At 35.0% G+C, this 21,975-nt stretch overlaps 1 protein-coding gene across 1 annotated transcript in view; it reads left to right on the plus strand.

The window, feature by feature from the left end:
- Nucleotides 1-460: 460 nt before the first annotated feature.
- The window catches only part of LOC149941043 (uncharacterized), a 31,657-nt gene continuing 10,142 nt past the window's right edge, over nucleotides 461-21,975 (plus strand). Inside the window, exon 1 of the mRNA XM_090178246.1 lies at nucleotides 461-834. Within this exon, the coding sequence (XP_090034372.1) occupies nucleotides 808-834 (27 nt within the window). The 5' untranslated portion in view covers nucleotides 461-807. The remainder of the gene's footprint in view (nucleotides 835-21,975) is intronic.

Genomic DNA, 21,975 nt, shown 5'->3' on the forward strand with positions numbered 1-21,975 from the left:
ATTTTCGTATATTTGAAAAATTACAGAGGAAATGTTTAATATTTAAATATTAAAGGTATAAAATTTTAAAACCTTATCTTGTGTAAAACAAGATATATTTCCGTAAAAACTGGTTTAAACAAAATAAAGGGACTGTTCGTTAACCTTTCCAAATCGCGAGAACCTGACTTATAGGGCAGTTTCGAGTCTAAAAATGCCCAATGAAGCATTCCTTTCCATACAGATTCACCATCAAAAATTTCAATTCTGTTCCTCCCCTTTGTCCCCCACCGACGCGCTCTTCAACGTAAATTTTTGACGGTGGAAGTAAAGTCAAAAAAATGAGGGGGGCTAACCACGCGGAATCGTGGAAAGGGGCGAGAAAATATTTTCGGCTTCACCTGGGCAAGCGAGTATAAGTTCGCTTTCGCTTTCATCTTTGCCAAGGTTGGCTCATTATTAGCTACCTGACTGTGGTCGTCCACGGTTCGTTGTCTGTCTCCACCCGTTGCGGAGCGACACCAAAATTTATATTTCCTCCTCGGAGATTAAAGGGAGACCAGGACCGGGTGTAAACAGGTGCGCGCCAAATCGCGACTTACTCGAACAACCAATATCCCCGAATATTTCAGTGAGCGAAATTAAATTTAATGGATAACACGCGTTCAGCGATGGACGAATTGCGCGGTACGAAGGACCTTCAATTTTGGTGCCATATTGTTTTAAATATAACGCGGAATTAAAGCCATTGTTTTGAGTGATCCGAGAAATTATCCAAGAAAATATTTTTGGAAAAATAAAATCTGACATTACGAAAATAGAAGTATCATGAGGATTTCTCAACAAAAAGAAAAAGTAAGTTTACCAGCCACGGTTAATTATATTTTTGATTGGGAAAATAATTCGTTGGAAGGGCTCCCATCCTCCCATTAACACTACCCACTGACTCGAGCATCCCACCCGAAAGTCGTTTCGAAAACCAACAATTGTAGAGTCGTAATTAGCGGATTGCTTTTAATAACTAGCTATAAGGGACCTTGAAAACGATCATTTTATCTTCCGCCTATTTCGTTAACTTTTCTTTTCTGATAATTGATAACGTAATTGTCGTCGAAGTTAGAAGTAAAAAATGTTCAACAAAAGGGTTGACAAAAATATTTCGTCGCGTAATTATATTTATTTTTTGTTAAAAAGTTAAATACTTATTACTAAATTAACCCCTTGTGGTGTAACAAGTGGGATTAAACGTGCGAGTTTTCGGGAAAATTGAACAAAATATCACCCAACTTATTTTCTATTATGATTTTAAATTAAAATTATTTCGTCTAGATTATTTGAAGTTCTACTTTATACTAGTTCAAACTTACTAACAGTCTAAATTTGAAATAATTTTCATCATACGTAATAAAATCATTTCAAAAACCTTATTAAAATAATTGCAAATACAGCTATTTCGAAATAATCGCTTGTCCAACTATGGGAAAACACGTGCAATCGAAATTAACACGATAGTCCAACCAAACCAAGTAATAGGTTTCCGATTACGGTAATTGTTTTCTAACGGAACCTTTCGTCACGTAAGCAGTGACGCGAAACAAAATCTTTGTAAAGTTTATAGTGAGCATTTAAGAAAATTACGGGTGCATTTAACGCTTTGTAACAAAAGAGCAAAACTGAAAAAAAATCAGAGCGGATAGCTCCAATAATGTTTCTCACATTTAACTCTCGCCACTTTTTCATAATCGACCCCGAGCGCCCTGTTTATCGCCGTTTAACCGAACTTATTATTATCGTTAATGACTTCGCGAAATAATGGTGGTAGCCCTTTCAAAATCTGTACGCCTCGTGTCCGGCCTTTTAGCCAAAACTTCCCATTGCATTGTCTTTGGTCTTTTCTATGAGATGTTTATCCGTTACGTTGTTGGTTTGTTAAAGCCAGACTGCCTTCTTACCGATATAATCATCGCTTTCGAGATAGCCATTTTTGTTCGCTTTTCGGACTGCCCATACTACGCACGCGAGATGCTAGAACAACAAAAAGTTGATCATATTTTAACTCCTAAAACACGTTTATTGTCCGAGTACTCGTAAACAAACGAATTCGTTTTTTCTCTTCTCATTTTTTACATAATTTCAAATCGTGTAAGAGCCACCGCAAAAACAATGGTTAGGATAAGAATTGAATAATTCGCGATTGGCTAAAAGGAAATGAAATTTTCCACGAGTGTGTTTTTGAGATTGGGACCGTAGATGGGTGTGGCATCATTTGTTATTGTACGTTTAAGTAATGGCTTAACCTCTCGACTTGCCTAAAAGTGAACGTAAGCGGGGCTACCATACAGATAATTCTGTATTCTTGGGAAAATGCAGATGCGAAATGATACCAGACGTTTTTAAATTAGAAAATCGTAAGATCACTTACGAGAATGGGTATCAAATCAAATTTGATTCCAAAACTAAATTTAAAAAAGGCAGATCCCAATTTGACACTTGATCGAAAACTACAATTCAATACAAAATGTGTTTTATTTGATCTAATTGCAATGAATTAAATTCAGATTTATTCCGATTTGGTGAAAAATATTTGGTCCAAACAGAATCGGAAAATTTGCGATGTAAGGTTGACCATTAAAGGGAATATAACCTGCAAAGCAATCTTGATGGAAGACCCCTTCTATTTTGCAAATTTCCATGTACAGTGGCGCAAAACATTTCTTAAGCCAAAGGCAAGAGCGGTCAGAGCTACAAAAGTTGGTGTTCCACACCAAATACCAGAGGTTATATACCCATTAAAACGACGAATGAAAATCAAGCGAGAACGTTAACTTTTCCAACCATCAGAATTGTACCCTTGTCCGAAAGCTCGAGTTCATCGCTAGAGCGCGTCTCAAACTATCAAATAAACGCCATCGAAATACGATACAATCATCTGGTGAAAAATATGATGAACTCGGATAAACTTGAATAGCTCGAAACTTTTGTTTACTCGACGCAAAAACGGCGCGATTGTTTACGCGAGATTTGGTAGTTTTCCCGGAGGTCGCATTATGCGCCGTTGTTTTTACTGTTACGACCAAAATTGACCCCAACGGGGTAACGCCCACGGAAACGATACGGATATATTTCTCGATACGTGAACTTTTTTGGAAGCTTAGGAAAAAGGTGATACAAAATGCGGAAACGAACGTAAAATAATAAAATCTGGAATGTTATAAAAGTTTTGCTTAAAAATAAAGGGAAGATAAAACTACTGGAATAACCCCATTGAGTTCCACAAACGTACGAATAATTCTTTTAAAAGACTAAATTAAAAAAAAAAATTAGGTGTTGGGTTCGCTTATAACTTCGTACGCTTCGAATCACAAACACAAAGACGCGCCCGAAATATAGATACTTTGTTCGGAAAACGAAAGTGTCCACCTAAAATACACTCGAGTGATATTATTAGGGACTTAATTGGTTTACTTTCGTTTTGTACAGAGCGTGAATTTAAAGTTTGCTGAGTGGTAAAGACTGCGCTGTTTTTGGAAGGCATTTTCAAATTTAGATACAATTTCTTCATCACTTTTCTTTTTGCCTTCATTATATATAAAGGGTTACAGACTCCTTTGAAAAATTAGGCGGCTCCTCCCCTTCCGTCACGTGACTCTGGCATACCTTTCCGCTTCCCAAATCACACGATTATTTAGCCCCACCAGCCACAAAATTGAAACGAAACTGTAGCCCTTTAAAGGGGAACGGTCAAGCTTTATCCAATTAGATAGCCCTATAGCCCGTTAAAAACTAAAATTTATGGCGAAAACCGCATAAAAAATATTAAGTGGTTAATTTTTAATAAAATAAAGAAATTTTGGAAAATTGAAAAGCGCGCGTCCGCCGCGCCACCTGGTGCAAAATCGGCGAGACAGAAAAACAACATAAAAGCGCGCGCTGCCGAAGACGCGAAAAATTTGTTTTGCACGTGCGGCGCGTTCCAGTTATACGAGACCTAAGCCTAATTTGCGCGATTTTAAAAGTTAGGATAGTTCGCAAATCGCTCCCTAAGGTGCTGCTGGCGCTGGCGATACACCTTAAGATGGCGGCGAAAATTCAAACACAAACACTTGGCGTTATTTTGCGTTTCAACCTTTTAGGCCAAAAACTATTTTTTCAAGACAAAATAAGGTATGTGTAAGTATATTGAACGTCTTGTTGATCTTTTGATACGCAAATAAGGCGATATTTGGAAAAGCTTGGCCGTTCTCCTTTAAATATATTTAATATTATAATGTTGACTATTTCATTAAAGCGATTTCATTGTCATTCTTAGCTTTTTCTGAGAACAATAATATTAAAATTAATGGTAGCCGTCCGTGTATATATTATTTTCAAAGTGAAAGCTATTCAGTTACTATTGAAATTAATGATATCAAAGTGATAGTTATTCAATTTCCCGAGCTAACGTAAGTCTAAAACGTGAGAAATGGCCAACTTTGAAACGGGTTTTTGTTTTTAAATATATTAAAGCCTTGGATTTCTTCAAATAAAAATTAAATAAAAATGTCGTTACCCATCGTTATAATTTATAACGTTTCGACAGCAGCATCGATAAAAGTAATTTACAACAGTTACGACTCTTCATTAATAAAATATTCCGCTTACAAAATCCTAACAATGGTCGATTAAGAATTTAAAAATTCGTACATCATTCAAAGCGTATTAAAAAATTTCCAGTATGTAAAATATTTAAACAGAAAACTGATTAGAAAACCGTGAAAACAGTAAAGCCCCTCGTCAGGGAAACCTTGCCAGAAGGTGAAAAAACACGCAATCGAATATTACAGCACGATCTCCTTTTAGAATGCGATGAATAAAAATATTATTTTTTAAAAATATATTCAATTATAGAACCTTGGGAGAATCTCTTTTCTTAAAAATAGAAGGAACAAAAAATATCTAGATAAGGTCTACGAAACATCCGCCTTTTTTCACTCTCCGGGTAGCGCTCCTTCATTGTTTAATTTAATTAACTGGCCATAGAAACGCAATTAGAAACGGTACGAGGCAAAGGCCTTTTGTTTAATTATATCCTTGTAGCTTCTCTCCCGTCGCTTTTCCCCTGAAATTCCTTCGACAAAATATCCGCGCTTGAAACCCGAAGTTAATCGCGAAATTAGCTACACGCCTAAAAATATACGCCCTTTTTCATCCATAGCAAAAAACTACGTTCGTGGTAAAATTGAAGAGACGGACCATCGCCCTTAAGAACAAACAATAGGAGTTTCTTCATGCTGTCTTTCAAAGACAAGAAAAAACCACGTTAGCAAACCTTCAATGTATTTAGTAATTTGCTAAACACTAAACTATCTTACGTAAATATTGACGAGGTAGGCATAGGCCAAAAAGGTTTCCTAAATAAGTAAAATAAACAATTGATTATCTTTTTTTTTTACGAAAGCTATATTAATAAATCACTAAATTATGATTTTATCACACCATCCATTGTTCTTTCGGTCAAAAGAGTTTTTAATATTTGGCAGAAAGGGTCCTCCGGATGGAGTAATACTGTAATAGCGGAGGAAGGGGGACGGGTGAGGTAATTCCACATCCCTTTTTATCGACGGGGACATTACGGAATTTATACATTACTGAGACCTATAAACACACGCTATAACCGGGGGGAACATTCGTTGTAGGAGGAAGTCGAGAAACAAGTTCGTGAGGTAGCCTAAACCTTGACTGATAGTGACACCGATAATTCCGTAATTGCGTTTCTGGAATCATAAAGCGCTGGACAGTTGGACAGTGGTATTTCATCACATTATCGGTTTGTTAAACCGGAAACTCCATTGAAATACTCACACCCAAAACTAACCCTTTAAAGTCTCAGGATTAAATATTTCCAAATGATGCATTCGAAATATAAAAATTTATTTAATTTTTGTAAATATTAAATTCAATTTGAACCTTACGACCTATAAATTAAATAAGTTTTGAATTGGTCTTAATAATTCTGTAAGCATTAATAATAATAATAATAATAATAATCAATTAGGCTAATACCCAAAACACCACCTTGGCCCAAGTTAGCTAGCGACTGTTAATACCATTAATTCCGATGGTCGGTTACAATGCGTAGGAAGGTGGTGGCAAGCACTTAATTGCCCGCGAGCGAACAGCTACCTACATTAACAATTACCGTTAACCACCGAAATATTTTATGGAATCTTTATTTAATGTGGTTGGAGTAGCTTATATAACTATTTCCGAATCAGAAATATCCTGTTGATCAATTACAACAATTACGTAAGACCATAAAACACGAACCCATCGTCATCAAAATTCTTCTATTCTTTAAAGTAGGTAACGTTTTATTACGACTTTACAATATTTATATTTCTTCATCATTGCAAAATTCGCTATAAGCCCGAGGAAAAGTGATACATCTGCCAAAGGGAAATTTACAATTTAATGCTACAATAGCGAGGTTAACCCACGCTAGAAACGCGTAGCGAGAACAGTCTGCGCGCAATTAAGCTCCTTCTCCCCTCCTACACATTCCATCCTAGGCGTTTTATAGCGCCGGCTCAACCTTTCTAATATACGCAAACGGCGTATTCAATAACGTAAGAATCACGACTTGGCGCTTTTCTTAGTCGACCTTAGAGAGAACGCCCGAACAACTTCTATTAAAAAACATGAGCTTCGTCGTCGTTACTGCCGCATTTAAATTTTAAAATTATTTTCCAATATGTAACCTTGAAAACTTTGATAATAATTGGTTATCAATACAAAAGATTTATTTTTCCAAAAGAGAGGGTTAAAATATAAAGGTTAGTTTGACTAGATGGAAGTTTTTAATAGAAAAATTATGGGCCGAATTCTACATCCGGCAAATTTGTACTATTTTTTTATTTTTATATTATAGGCCGAAAACACGTGATTACGCTACAATGTATTAAAAAAACGTTATTCCATTATAGTCACAATTATGTTAGAAGGGCCCCAAATATTCAAAAGATTTACCCGGTAAACTGTAGTTCCGGTTAACTAATTTTTAGCGTATTACCGATGTTTTCCGAAAATCACAGTCTTTTGTACATCCAGGAAAATATTTCTTTTATTAAGAATGTGCTAAATTTGTTCATTCATGAATTATTTAATCTTCAATAACAGTCGTTTTCAATAACAGTTGTTTAACTCTTTTATTTAAAGGTAACATTACGTGTTTTTTTACAAATTACCCCACGTGTAAATATTAAAAGAAAAAAACATTACGTAAGACGATAATGTTTGAAGAAAAAAAGCATATAGTAATCTTTTCAAATTCTTCTCTCTTTTATAAACGTGAGTGTAAATATTCGCCAAACATTTAAGTTGGCGGTGTTATTTTAAAGTGGGCGTAGGCCCTACGATCGAATCGTAGTTTACCTTACGACGTAAATTAAGGTAAATAACGGGGTAAAGTTTGCGATAATCTACATGGTAGTGTAGGTTTAAGTGGCTATACACTCTATGGCAATAATGTCTTGAAGGGGTTGAATCTCAAGTTGAATAAACTCCCGATAGACCGGGCCTATAACATCAACTTTTCGAAAACTCATCCGTTTCGCGTACAGAAAAAATGAAGAAAAGTCGGCAGAAGACATCATCGTTGAGAAGAATAAGAAAAACACATAAAAAAGAATAGTGAGATAAAAATTCCAGCGACTTTTAGTTAGCCTTGAAATAAAATATTAAATCCTGGATTAAAAAGGAGCTTTCACGGTACCCGATAAATTCTTCGATCCGTCGAAGGACGTCGTAACAACAATTCAAAACGAGAGTATTTATTTCTAGTGACACGACAATGCGGGTTATCCCAGGTTGGGAGTTATTTCCAGAGACGCCCACTCCTACGCGTCACCATATATCGTTTCGAATAAAGTTGTCTAATCGTATCGTAAATGAAATTTCCACGGGGTGCTGGGACACCCTTAAAGCTTAAATCGAAAGGTTAAGAATTCCAGGATAAGTTATCAGGGAGGCATTATTGATAAATAATGTGAACCAGTGAAATGGATAGTTTAAGAGAAAACTACCCACGGTCAACCGTAAAAAAAGCGTTACGCCTATTTTGAAATGGCAGAGATATATGTTAGAGAAATAATAATGAAAAGAAAGACAATTGGGTGTAGTTTTGGAGATAGAAAATATTCGGCACGCAAAAAAAATAAAAGATATTGCGCAAGCTTCGACTTTAATGAGTTTAAACTTTATATTTTCGTGGAAAAAATGGGTTCTACGAAAAAAATGTACGTATAAAATAATGTTTCTATTGTATCCTTAGATCGGACCCTATATTTCGAGATGGACGCGAGAGTGGTTTATACTTCTTCACGAGGAAAATATCAAAAGAGTGCAATCTGAAGCCCAATTAAGGATTTTCGGACAATTTGGCGGAGTGGCATCACCCAACCCCTCCTTCAACATATACTTGGCCTATATTTCTTTTTTTACTTTTTAATAACGCTGTTGGGTGATCTACTAGAAACAATGTTAACTGTAAATTAGAGTCGAAGTTACGAATACGGGTAAAGTCCGCGAGTATGGGTTGGATAAGTGGATATTTGGTTTTACCAGCACTGAAGCGTTAACTACGATAAGGTTCCGAGTTACCCGATAGTGGTAGCGAAGGTAGGATACGTGACAAGTATAGGACGTAGAATGAACGTTATTATCAAGACTATCAAGCGTTCTCCGACGCTTTTATAAGCTTACCTAAGTATAGTAAGACTTACGTTGACGATTGGGGTATAATTTACAAATACCAAATCGCCTAATTTAGAAATAATCCTATAGTTGTTGATAAAAATTCGCATTTAAAGTAAAATGTAGAATATTTTCGTGATTTGATTTTAAATACATTTTATACATTTGGTATTGAGCAAAAAGAAAAATTCCATTATTCCAGTTTTCATTGATATGGATGAGTGAGAACTAGCTCGCAAAATAGTTTTTGTATTAATTTCCTTTTGGCGAAATTGATGTTAGAGGGGTGCGGGTGAGGGGTTTCAGTGTGTAAAACGTGTTAATTCGATTACGTAACTGACTCGATTTTAATGAACGGACAAAAGCTTTCTCGACGGAAACAATTAAAAAAAACAGGAGAACAACATATTTCGAACCTGACAGAACCGCTACATTTTTTATACCGCGAATTATTGTTCGTTCTATAATAAATGCCGGTGGTCGTTACAGAAAATAAGTGAAAGCGCAGGGTTGTCCTCATTAAGGCTAAATAACGGTCAAAGGACACAATTAAAATCAGGTCCTTCGCGCCGTACAGAAAAACGGTATTGTCGGCGCGTGGCTCAACCTACATCACGCATTCTTTCGTCGACAGACAATAGCCAAGAACTCAAGAGGCATATAACAAGGATTTCGTGGCTTGTAGAAAATATATTTATTGGAAAACAATTATCTTGTATTAAAGAACATGGCAGTATCCCTATTTTATTTAATAACTCCAAGAAACCCTAGTAGAAATTCATAAATTTTAACATTACATACAATTATCTTGTACAAATGCATACATTTTAACATTACATACAATTATCTTGTACAAATGCATATATTTTAACATTACATACAATTTTCTTGTACAAATGCATACATTTTAACATTACATACAATTATCTTGTACAAATGCATACATTTAAACATTACATCCAAATATCTTGTACAAATTCTTTCATTTTAACATTACATACAATAAACTGTACAAAATTATACATTTTAACAATACATCCAAATACCTGCTACAAATTCTTTCATTTTAACATTACATACAATTATCTTGTACAAATTCTTTCATTTTAACATTACATACAATTAATTATCTTGTACAAATGCCTAAATTTTAACATTACATCCAATTATCTTGTACAAATTCTTACATTTTAACATTATATCCAATTATCTTGTACAAATTCTTACAATTTAACAATATATCCAATTATCTTGTAGAAATTCTTACATTTTCACATTACATACAATTATCTTGTACAAATGCATACATTTTAACATTACATCCAATTATCTGGCACAAATTTATACATTTTAACGTTACCTTTATAAGAAACCAAATTGTTTAAAGGAAGAAGAAACAATCGAAAAAATCATCTGCTAACACGCGCTACGACCTAATTTTAACGTAACTAGCGCCAATCACACCAAGCGTCTGTTGAACCCGGTCGAGGAAATGTGAAATTCGTCAATCCACCATAAATATAATCATTCTCTCTTTAATCTTTCTAAAATACCATATGGGCCGAACCTCACACTTTATTTTTAATGGAACCAGAATTGGTTTTAACTATTTAAATCGAGTGTTTTTTACTTGCAGGGCCCCCACTCAAATCTTCAATTTTTTATAGGAAAAATAGGATTATTTTTCTAAAAATATAGGACTTTATAGGACTATTTTTATAAAATTATAGGATTTTATAGGACTATCTATGCTATTTAATTTAGATAAATAAATCTTTGATTTTCACTTAAAAAATAGAAACAATTTAACCCTTTTATCACAAAAATATAGTAGTAGCTAACCATGATAATAATTACAAAAGTATAGACTAGAATGACTTGGTATAGGAATTTGTCCAATAACTAAATCTAGAAATTTCACTGAGTGGTTGAATTTGAAATGGGCAAAATATCAAAATTATAGGATTTTATAGGACTTTTGGGGGATTTTGCTAAAAATATAGGATGTTATAGGACATTTTATGAAAATATAGGATTTGATAGGAATTATAGGACCTCTGGTGGCCCTGTAAGTGGAAAAACAAATATGGAAAAAAAATAGGTTCAAAAACAATTACAAAAGAAAGGAAACTAAAATATGAAATAGTAATACAATTTAATTAAGATTTAATTTAATTTTAGATTATATAGCTGATAGAAGCCAAGTAGGCATTGATTAGTCTGGAAATAGACATTGTTTAAAAATCAATAATATTAAAAACAGTTTTAAATGAAAAAATCAATTGATTTGATTTTTACAAAAAAAAAACATAAAACGTTCCAACCCTAAACGGAATCTACCCAAAAAATACATTGTTCGTAAGGGTTAGGAGACAGAATAACCTAGGGAGGAAATGTTTAAGAATCCATTAATGTAACCTAGAATGTGTAAAAGGGGTGTTCACTCTGTTCAACGCCTTTTTTTTGGCAAAATTTAAATCTTCAACGGAAGGGACACTAAATATTTCAACATTCCAGTCTTCTTTTTTATCATGTCCGCTTTAAATTTATTAACGCCAGGGTTGGAAAAAAGCCAGATCAGTGGTATTAATGGTTATAGCCGGTTTGTTTCGGTTAAAGCCGGCTAAAATATAATCAGGAAACAAAAGCTAAACTAAATAAAACCTATTATTTTAGTAAAATATTGTAAAAAAAATTTTCAAGTGGCTACAACCAGCTTTAACCAGGTTGCTTTAACCGGTATGGCTGGTTACATGCCAACCCTGGCTAACGCTAAGTAACGATTTCGAGGAAACGTTAAAAATCGCCGATTTCTTAAGCAAAATAGTGTAGTGAACACTCCCCAACAATCCAAAACTAGACATACTTAAGGTTACCTCTCAAATAAATGGTTTCCAGTGACATTTAATTAGGTTGCATGTTGATAGCTATAACCACAAAGACAAAAGCCATTATTATATCAAAATATATAACCCCATAATTGAAATAAAGCTCAATCGAATTGTTAATGAACAGAAGCCTCAAAATCCGGATATTTTCCTATTTGGACTGCGAGTGTATGCCCGCGCAATTACGGATCGAGTAAAAGCGATTTTTCAAGTAAGCCCACGTATAAGAAAGCGATCCGACAGGAATAAAGATGCTTTTTTTTTTCAAACAACCACCGCCAAAAAGAAAATGATGGGTATTTAGCCAAGAGTGGATATACAAACCACGTCCACAAATTCAGCGAGGCCAGCAGATTGAAGATTATTATTACGATACACGATTAGCGGAAGTCAATGGAACAAAGTCGCGACACAAAGAAAGGATAGAAGAATGCGGGGGGAAGTTTAAAGGGAAGACGAAAACGAAGTGCTCTATGGGGGGCACGAAGTGGATAATCCTTTAGAGATTAAAGAGAGCGACAACGAAGGTAATATCTCGGAAAGGCATCGACGCCTTAAACTGCGCTCGCAGCAAATTATTCTTCGTCTCCGTTTAAGCGGGACACTCTTTCTTTTCACCCCTGTTTCTTGGTTGTATCTCGCCATATTCCAAATATCCAGACTACGCCCCGAAGCGGGAAACAAGTCGCTTAAGGCGATTATTAATTAAGCTGATACTCAGAGTTATCCATCAACGGATCTCTTTACATTCATTATTTTATGGACTGAATTACAATCCTTACTAGGACCCCTATCATGTTGAGTGCACGAAGTTATGAAACGTCAAAAACTAGCAATAATCATGCGTACAAATCAAATTAAACTAAGAGTCACTGAATTATTGTGATAAATAAGTGGAAATCACAGAAGCAGTGAGAAATCAGTAGAAATATTGTGAGAAACTGTGGCAAACTAGAAATAACAGATATATTTCAAGAAATCAGTGGAAATAAAAGATATATTGCAAGAAATCGGTGGAAATAACATATATTGTAAGAAATCAGTGGAAATAACAGATATTTCGTAAGAAATCGGTGGAAATAACAGATATATTAGAAGAAATCAGTGGAAATAACAGATTTATTGCAAGAAATCAGTAGAAATAACAGATTTATTTCAAGAAATCAATGGAAATAACAGATACATTGCAAGAAATCAGTGGAAATAACAGATATATTGCAAGAAATCAGTAGAAATAAGATATATTGCAAGAAATCAGTAGAAATAACAGATACATTGTAAGAAATCAGTGGAAATAACAGATATATTGCAAGAAATCAGTGAAAATAACAGATAAATTGCAAGAAATAGGTGGAAATAAAAGATACATTGTAAGAAATCAGTGGAAATAACAGATATATTGCAAGAAATCAGTGAAAATAACAGATAAATTGCAAGAAATAGGTGGAAATAACAGATATATTGCAAGAAATCAGTAGAAATAACAGATTTATTGCAAGAAATCAGTGGAAATAACAGATATATTGTAAGAAATCAGTGGAAATAATAGATATATTGCGAGAAATCAGTGGAAATAATAGATATATTGCGAGAAATCAGTGGAAATAATAGATATATTGCGAGAAATCAGTGGAAATAATAGATATATTGCGAGAAATCAGTGGAAATAATAGTTATATTGCGAGAAATCAGTGGAAATAATAGATATATTGCGAGAAATCAGTGGAAATAATAGATATATTGCAAGAAATCAGTGGAAATAACAGATATATTGTAAGAAAGTGGAAATAAGATATTAACAGATATATTGTAAGAAATCAGTGGAAATAAGTTATATTGTGATAAATCAGTATAGAAATAACCGAAATATTAAAGAAATCAGTAGAAATCACAAAAATATTGCGATAGATTAGAAATCACAGAAATCTTGCGATAAATCAGTGAAAAACACAGAAACTTGGTAAGGGGACATTCACAAATTACGAAACTTAGTAACACGAGCGTTACTAACCGTTAGCGGGGGAGATGTGGGGTCGCTTAAATGTTACGTCACATATCATAATTCTATACCTGAACCTACATAACCAATTGTTTTAACTTACAGTCAACAATTTAGTACTTGTTTTTCTTATTTTTAATAGTATGATTAATTTTCTAGATACAAAACAATAAATAAATTGGATTTTATTTATTTATGGTGCTATTATAATTAAGAGGGTTTTCAGTATTTTACGTAATTCTGAGAGTGGGGGGTCTTTTCCATTGTTATTTCGTAACGATGGGAGGGTAACCAGGTGTACGTACGTTTTTACGACTATCTGGCCAGTCTGACCACCTCGTTCTAAAACTAAAAAAAAACAGAAGGAAATGAAAAATTCTAAATTTCTCGTGAATTAAGAAAATGCATGAGTCATTTTTAAAAACATAAATACTGACTGGCAATTTTACAAGAGTTGTCGAAGGACAAAAACACTCTTTCAATTTCAAGCAGCGTTGACGACATCGCGAAAGTGAAGAAGCACGAAATACCCTTGGCCTCGAAATGATTGGGATAAACCAGGAAAAATTCGATGATAAATGTATACTTTCACTTTCAAGACTTTATTATAATGACCGCCGCCTCTCGATAAAGAGACGAAGCGCAATAACAAGCTACGGGAAATATGAAAAAACTCGAGACGGGAAATTAAATTATTACTTAATATTAACAACAGCCTGCCAAAAATACGTTTAAGCCTTTGAACGGATAAACAAGATGTAAAGGTATTTCATTTCACGCCGGAAACTCAATATAAATGTAAAGGAATCGCGGCAATGCTAAAATATCATCAAACTACAGCGTGTCTCTACTGTAAAGCCAGTCGCTTTTAATGGTGTATATAATCTCCGAGATAAACCTTATTACTTGTAAATTATAAGTTGAATCTTTTATTTCGTTTTCAAGGGCACTGCTCGAAATTAAATATATATATTTTCAGTCAAAGGAAGATCGACAAAAAAAGTAGTCTTCAAATAGAATTTCTTTAACTGAAGTCGAAAGTGAAATTTTTGCGTGGACCTCAAATTCTGTCCGAATTCAAGGACGACGCCAGATTATTTCGGCGTTTTTTTTTTAAGTCGATGTACCCTCGAATCGGCCCCTCGTAAACCCCTCCCTTCGCCGCGGCACCCCATTTAAATCCGAAACCAGAAAACCCTTAAAAGGATAAAGCTTTCTATATAAATCGCTTTTTGATGGGGCCATTTAGCTCCTATTTCGGAACTTTTTTCCACTAATTTTAAAAATACTCGAGTTTTTTTGTCTTTTAATATTATTAGTGGAGAACTATACTAGTCTTTAAACGAATACTTATCTAAGCGTTAGCTCTAAGATTTAAAGACGTAAACTTCACCCCATTCTCGGCTTTAATTTGAAATTGTCGATTTAGCCGGGTTCTAAATTTTTATATCTTGGCGTGACTTCCTTTTGGCCCATAAATTTCACTTTCGTTCTTCTCAAGTGAATGTTATAAATTGAACGAGATAAACTTGTTAAGGTCCTAAAGGAGACTATAAATACCTCACTATCGTAGACGCGCTATTTAATGTTTCTTCGTTCGTTAATTTTAAACACTTGGCGAAATTAATTTCCGTACTATTTAAAAGGGGCGATAAAATTGTGACTTTTATTTCAAACTGATTGTAACTTTCTTTTTAACCACCTGGATATTAGTGCCTGTATAGAAGTCTAGAAATAGTAGCAGCTTGTCGGTGTGTAGGGAGAAAAACTACTACAAGGGTTTTGTCCTATTTTGCACACAGAGCGGTTCGGAGGCACCACCTTAGGCCTAAGTCATCACGCAATTAATCCTTGTGGCCGTGTTACGATGCGTAGGAGGGTGGTGGCAAGCCCTTCAAGCCACGCGAGCCAACTATTAACAAGTTTTTATGGAAGGGGAAACCGAACAGCTCGAGGAAAAACCCCTTAAACTCAACGCAGAAGGAGTTGTTCCCAGTTTTCACCCAGTGGCACAGGCTGGGATCAAACCCGGCTCCTCTTGCTGCGAGGCGAAAGTGCTAACCACTCCGCCACCCCACCAGTCTGAGTGAACTTGAAATTTTCAGACCGCTTCACTTACAAGGAGACTACCCGAGGTGTTTATCTCCAATTTTGTTCAAACTCGGGTGGTAAGTAGACCTTCATGTAACTTGAAAATCTCTATAAGGGTGGACAAGAATGGGCTTTCGTTTTGCCATGGCAACCCAAATTTTTTTTAACAACTTAAAAACTGATTACTCGTATTTACCCAATATATGTATATTTTCTCATATTTACCAAAATTGACGTATATTGGTTCAAATGTACCAGATTTAGCCATGATCTGAATTATGTATCTAATTGATAAACATTTTTTAATTTTTTGAAAAATATTGTTAGGGGGGAAATCTTCGATTTTCCCATGTTAATTTTCGTAGAGAAAATCAGTTTTTAAGTTGTGAAAAACATTTTTGGTTGCCATGGCAAAACGAAAGCCCATTCTTGTCCACCCTTTTAGGGATTTTCAAGTTACATGAAGGTCTACTTACCACCTGAATTTGAACCAAATCGGAGATAACCACCTCGGGTAGTCTCCTCGTTAGTAATAGATTGTACAAGAAAGAGTGCTTAGAAATTTTGGTGAGCTGATAAAACGAGTGGAAACTTTTTTATTTAGCTGGGCGCGTGGAAGTTTTAGCCGTAATCAATTCGAAATTGAGCGAGTGGAGAGAGGATATGAGCTATCAGTAAACACTTTTGATATTATCTGAGAAATCCCTTTTAAAAACATAATTTAGGATTCCTCATTTCTAGCTCGCGTTTTAAATATCTTCAATCGTTAGACTTAGTTTTGTCTTAAATCTCGTACCGCCGAGAAGGCATATTTGCCAAAGTACTGCGATTTTGTTATTAAATTTTACACGGTCTTTTTTACCCATTTGTCGTTCTTTGACATTATCTGAACCGCTCTTAAGAAAAGCGGTTTGTGAGCTGAGAATGAGTTTTGTAAAAATGCCCATCTTTTAAATAAAACTTTTGCTATCCAGAGATAATTTATGAAAGTTCCAACGCGTTACTCAGTGATATCAATGGTGACCCTGCGCTAACATTTCACGGTATTATTTCTAATATAATTATCTAAACTCTACAATAATATTAATGAGATCAATAAACAACATTTACATAATATACGTATTTAAAATTCCACAGTTCTTTAATTTATAAATAATAAATCGCAAAATTCCCACGGAAAGGGTTCTAAAGAAAACTGGGGAAGACCTAATCCAGAGTTTTATTGTTTTCGGAAATCGCATTGTTTCTTTGACGGGAAAAAATTCAAAAGTGAAGCGCTTTATTATATATTTATTTTTTGGTTCAAGTCCTCGCCCCCAATTTATTCAGACGACGAACCCATCCCGCATTCCTATTGTTTCGAAGCGGACTAATTGAGGGGCGAAATTGACCAAAAATAAAAACGGAAATAAAGGCTTTCGTTCATTGTACTCTTCCCTTCTCACTTTCTCTCTCTCCCAGCTTACAACAAAGGCAACGCCTATAATGATCTTTGCCGAGCGTATTATCTTTATTAGAAGTTAATTCGGTTTTGGCACCTTTTGTCTCGCTACAAAAGCGCGGTAGCTGCACAAATATCGCGCATTTTCTGAAAGTGAAGCAGGAAAATCATGATTTAAACAACGCTGATTTTCTAATAAAAACCATACAATTGACCGATATCAAAATGACATTTTGGCACGCGACACTACCTTTACATTACGATGTATAGCAGGTTTATTTACCTGCTTTTATACCCTAACAGGGTGGCCAATTTTCACGCGCAAAAGAAGATCCACCAATAGAGATTTTGATTTTTTGAAAACAATTCTAGCCTGCCTCTAACGGAAAAACTTAATATTTTCAAAAATAAAAATCGTGTTCAGTTTAATCTACGCACATAATACGCGGTACGTTTTCACTGTAATTAAAGTTTTGGTTAATTGCGAAAGGGTGCATATAGTTAAACAGAACTTACAAAGGGGACAATTGGTTTAAATTAATTTAAAACAGCACTTGAATATATACCAGGTTTAATATATAAAAAATACAACCCTGAAACAAACCCACCAAATACCATATTTCACGAGTCAACAACTACCATAACATTCGATAAACAACATATACCCAACACAAACATCAAACCCATCACGATAAATAAATTATAAACCACTCATTAGTTTTTTTAATATCTTATTATGTTTACAAACAAACTTGGAAACGTTAAAATGATTTATAACGATAAAAATCTGACACAAAAATATTCGCTTGAAAATACTCTTTAAGCATCCGCCTTTTTTCTAAAAAGCACCGAACAATTAAATCCCACAGACAGATTAAAATTAGCATAATGGAAGCCGTATTCGCCCAGCTATTCAAAAAGGAATAGACCCTGAACTTCCCATTCAATTCCTGAGCTAAAGACGAAAAAAACGCTAAATACCTGCCCAAAAATTACGAAGCGTTTACAAACAATTTAATTTTTCTTACCTTTGTAATTCTCCACAGGTATAAAATTTCTTCACGTTTTAAAAACCCAAAAGAAGCTCAAAATCAGGAACGAATGGGGGGGGGGGGGGGGGGGGGGGGGGGGTGTTAAGAAATTGGGTTGGACGATTACCAAAATTGAAAGGAAATATAATTTAAATCAGGATGATTTCTGACGGGGAAGGGGGATACACGGACGTTTCTGGAATAAGAAAAAAGACGAAATTTAGTAAGTCAGTCGTCAAGCACTGGTTAAGATGGCACGCTATTTCCTTCTGCAATGATGCTCCCTTATGATATAACAAGAGCTTTCTTTGAAGTCAATTTCTTTTTATTTTTTAAAAAATATCACTTTTTTCCCAAATAAAATGTCACCCAGTTTTCGAGTTCCGTTTCTTTCGCCTCTCCTTCAATTCATTTTCGGTTCTATTTAGTATGATCACCACGCTTAAATTATTATAATTAAGTCGTTCTTTATGAATCACTAAAGCGTATATATTAAAAACATAAGTACAAGATGCAACTTAAACGAACTTTTAAAAAGCCGGTAGACTTTGATATAAAAAACCATGTATTATTTTAATTTTAAATTGAGAAATTTTAAGGTCAAATAACTAGATTGGTATTTTTCTAGGATATTTAGGAATTTGAAAGGCCCCTAAACTTGAACGGAATTTTTTAATCTCCTTTTATAATCAAAAAATACAATGAGATTTAAGTGTATTGTTATTCCATGCGGTAACTTTTACGTGGTTTTGGGCCATTTTCAAGGAGTTACCGCTTTAAAGACCTTAGCGTTGGGTCAAGGGCTATCTGATAAATCAATCACGCTTATACGTACGGAGACTTTACTCCCGGTATCCGCTCTCCACTTAAGTATCGGGTGATTATGAGGGATGGGCGCTTTCAATCTCCGAGATTTGAAGGTGCATTGTTACCCTTTTACGGTGGGTGCCCGGCGCCTGGCTGGTATTTCTCAATGAGCAAGTTTCACCCTCTGCTTACCCCGATATCATTTTGACTATGATTAATCGGAGGTATGATATCTAACCCCCAAAACAATATTTAAAAAATATATACATTTTAAATTGAAATTTTGTCTGTGTGATTATATACGCCCAACGGTGATATTTTTCCGATTGTTTTCGAATTATATTTTCGTGATTGACCTTCACTTATAGATCGAGTTTAATCCAACTAATTTTTGAGTATCTGGAGCAGCCCACGGGCGATGGCTAGTTTCATTCAAAATGAATGGTTCCAGTTATCAACCAGTGTTTTTTTCAACAGGTAGGTTTGTTAGGAAGGAGATTATTGTGATGGTGATTTGCAGGGAAGTATCCCGGTTTAGTGTATAATAATAGGCGTTTATTGTACGGGAAATACAAAGTGCATACAAGACCTTGTGTCTTGTGCAAAAATAAAATAAAACTTAAGTTTAAACATAATAACAATCAGCTAGCTTAATACCCAGGCTAGCTTATGTATTATCAAGTACCTTTTCAAGCCATTAATTCAGGTGGCCGGGTTACAATGCTTAGGAGGGTGGTGGCAAGTACTTCAAGCCACGCGAGTCAACAGCTCCCTACACTAACTATTACCGTTAACCTCTACAAGTTTTTATGGAAGGGGAAACCGAAGATCTCGGGGGAAAACCCCTTAAACCAGTAGCGAGAGGACTTGCAAACTCAACGCGTAAGGAGTTGTTCCGAGTTTTCACCCATCAGTGCCACAAGTTGGGATCGAACCCGGCTCCTCTTGCGGCGTGGCGAAAGTGCTAACCACAACGCCACCACACTTTTTTAATTGCGTGGAAATTTATGAAAGAACTACATTGTTTCTTTAAAATTTAAATGCTAAATCAAATTTAAAGAATGAAAAATTTCAGAATAATTACATTTCAATTTTAAAGGAACTGACATGTGAGAAACCTAGAGCAATTTAATTTGAGCTTCTTAAATCTTAAAATGTAAAAGAGACAAAAACCGTTGTGTTCACCTTATGGAAGCTTAAGTTGCTTTTATTAAGTTAAGCTATTTTAAAAATTAGCCTATACCATAAAACGCGATTTCAGGATTTTATTATTTCCATTTCGCTGTGCAAGAGGTCACTCTTCACGGCCTAATTCAGTAATTCACGAGAGTGGAAAGTGTCACATTGAAATAAATTGAGTTCCCCTACAATTGTTGACTCTGAAATGTGTAAACACAACCGGCTTTGGCTGATTAATTTCAAGTCGTTATTTTATAATTTTAAAAATGATCATTGATTTAAATCGTATAACTTATTTCAATGTAGAAATGAAGCAAACTAAAATATTAAAATTAAGATTTAATTTGATTTTACACCAAATAACCGATAGAAGCAAAGAATTCACCTATTAAGACAATAAGACTTGAAAAACACAAATTGTTTAAAATCAATAAATTTAAAAAATAGACAGATTACATTTTATTAAAAACGTTCTAGCCCTGAAACACAAGGGTGTAAATTGATCTAATTTTTTAAAATAATTTGACAATTTCTAACAAGATTGTGCTTGGAAACGCCACCTTTTCGATAGTTCCTATAATAAAAAGCCATTTTCGCTTTTGTTAAATATTTGTCGGGATCGTGACAATGGAAAATTGAAAGGAGGGAGGGAGACGTAGGAATGGGGTCAAAGTGCAACGGGGGAGGTGCTAATAAATAAAAAAAGTAATAATAATAAGAAGGGGGGGGGGGGGCTTCTCGTGTAACGTTTAAATATGTATTCGGGGCCTGGCCGCGTGTATGGCCCATTTCTGTTTCGCTTTCACTTTTGGGGTTGAGAACGAAATTCGAGTCGGAGTCGACACCCAAGAGATTTGCTTTTAAGAATTATCGGCCCTCGCGTAATTGACAGCAACACACAAAAAACACACAAAGAATCCCTCGAAAGAATAAAAAATTTCGAACTCTTTTGGAGGGAGCATTTTCTGACATTTTGGGTTAACAGACGGAAATATGTTAATTGAACCAAAACCTTTCGGTAGTAAAGCCCCGCCCAGTAATTGTTACTCCATATTTCAAAGCGCAGAGTTAATTCGGCCCTAGACTATGCTCTATAACCATAAGTACTGACAATTGATATTGACTATACTTAGTCCAATTCCTACACGCTACCAAACGAAATTGTACGTACATTTTACCCTTTCTAGCCTTCGAAGGAATTAATTTTCTACAAGAGAATGAGATTCAATCCAAATTTAAATCTGTGGAACGTAAACCGTGTTAATTAAGACAGATAACCATACCTCATTAACCTCTAGTCAATTGAAAAAGCCAAGGTAATAATATTTATAATTACAGTTACAACTACATAAGAACGACCAATTATTATTAACGAAGTCTGTTATTAAATTGTACCATGTCGGCAATTTATTTATTAATTAGCATTAGCGGTTTATATTTTTTATTATTATTTTCACAAATCCACCCCGTATCATTCGATAATACGCCAGCGAGTCTTAAACAAGTTGGCAAGCCAAAATATACCTCTCCTCGGAAGAGTTTCTAATTTTCAGTGAGGTGTACAATGTATCCGTGGTTCTGTGGTAAAATGCTCACCTGACGTGCAGGAGGGCTCGGGTTCGAATCCCGCCCGGTACTACCGCAACTTGAAAAATATTTATAATACACCCAATGACAACAAAAAACGGGCCCTTTTGGAAAAACCTTTTCCCTAATTCTAAGAAACTGCGTACGCAGCGATTACCCTTTGCCCCGAAAATGCGAACGCGTTCGCAGGCCTGACAGACAGACCCACAGACAGACACGGTGGTTGTATAACCCCTCCTAGGG

This window comes from Leiobunum rupestre, chromosome 6 (assembly GCF_980474605.1).
Source record: "Leiobunum rupestre chromosome 6, qqLeiRupe1.1.hap1, whole genome shotgun sequence".
Taxonomy (NCBI): Eukaryota; Metazoa; Arthropoda; class Arachnida; order Opiliones; family Sclerosomatidae; genus Leiobunum; species Leiobunum rupestre.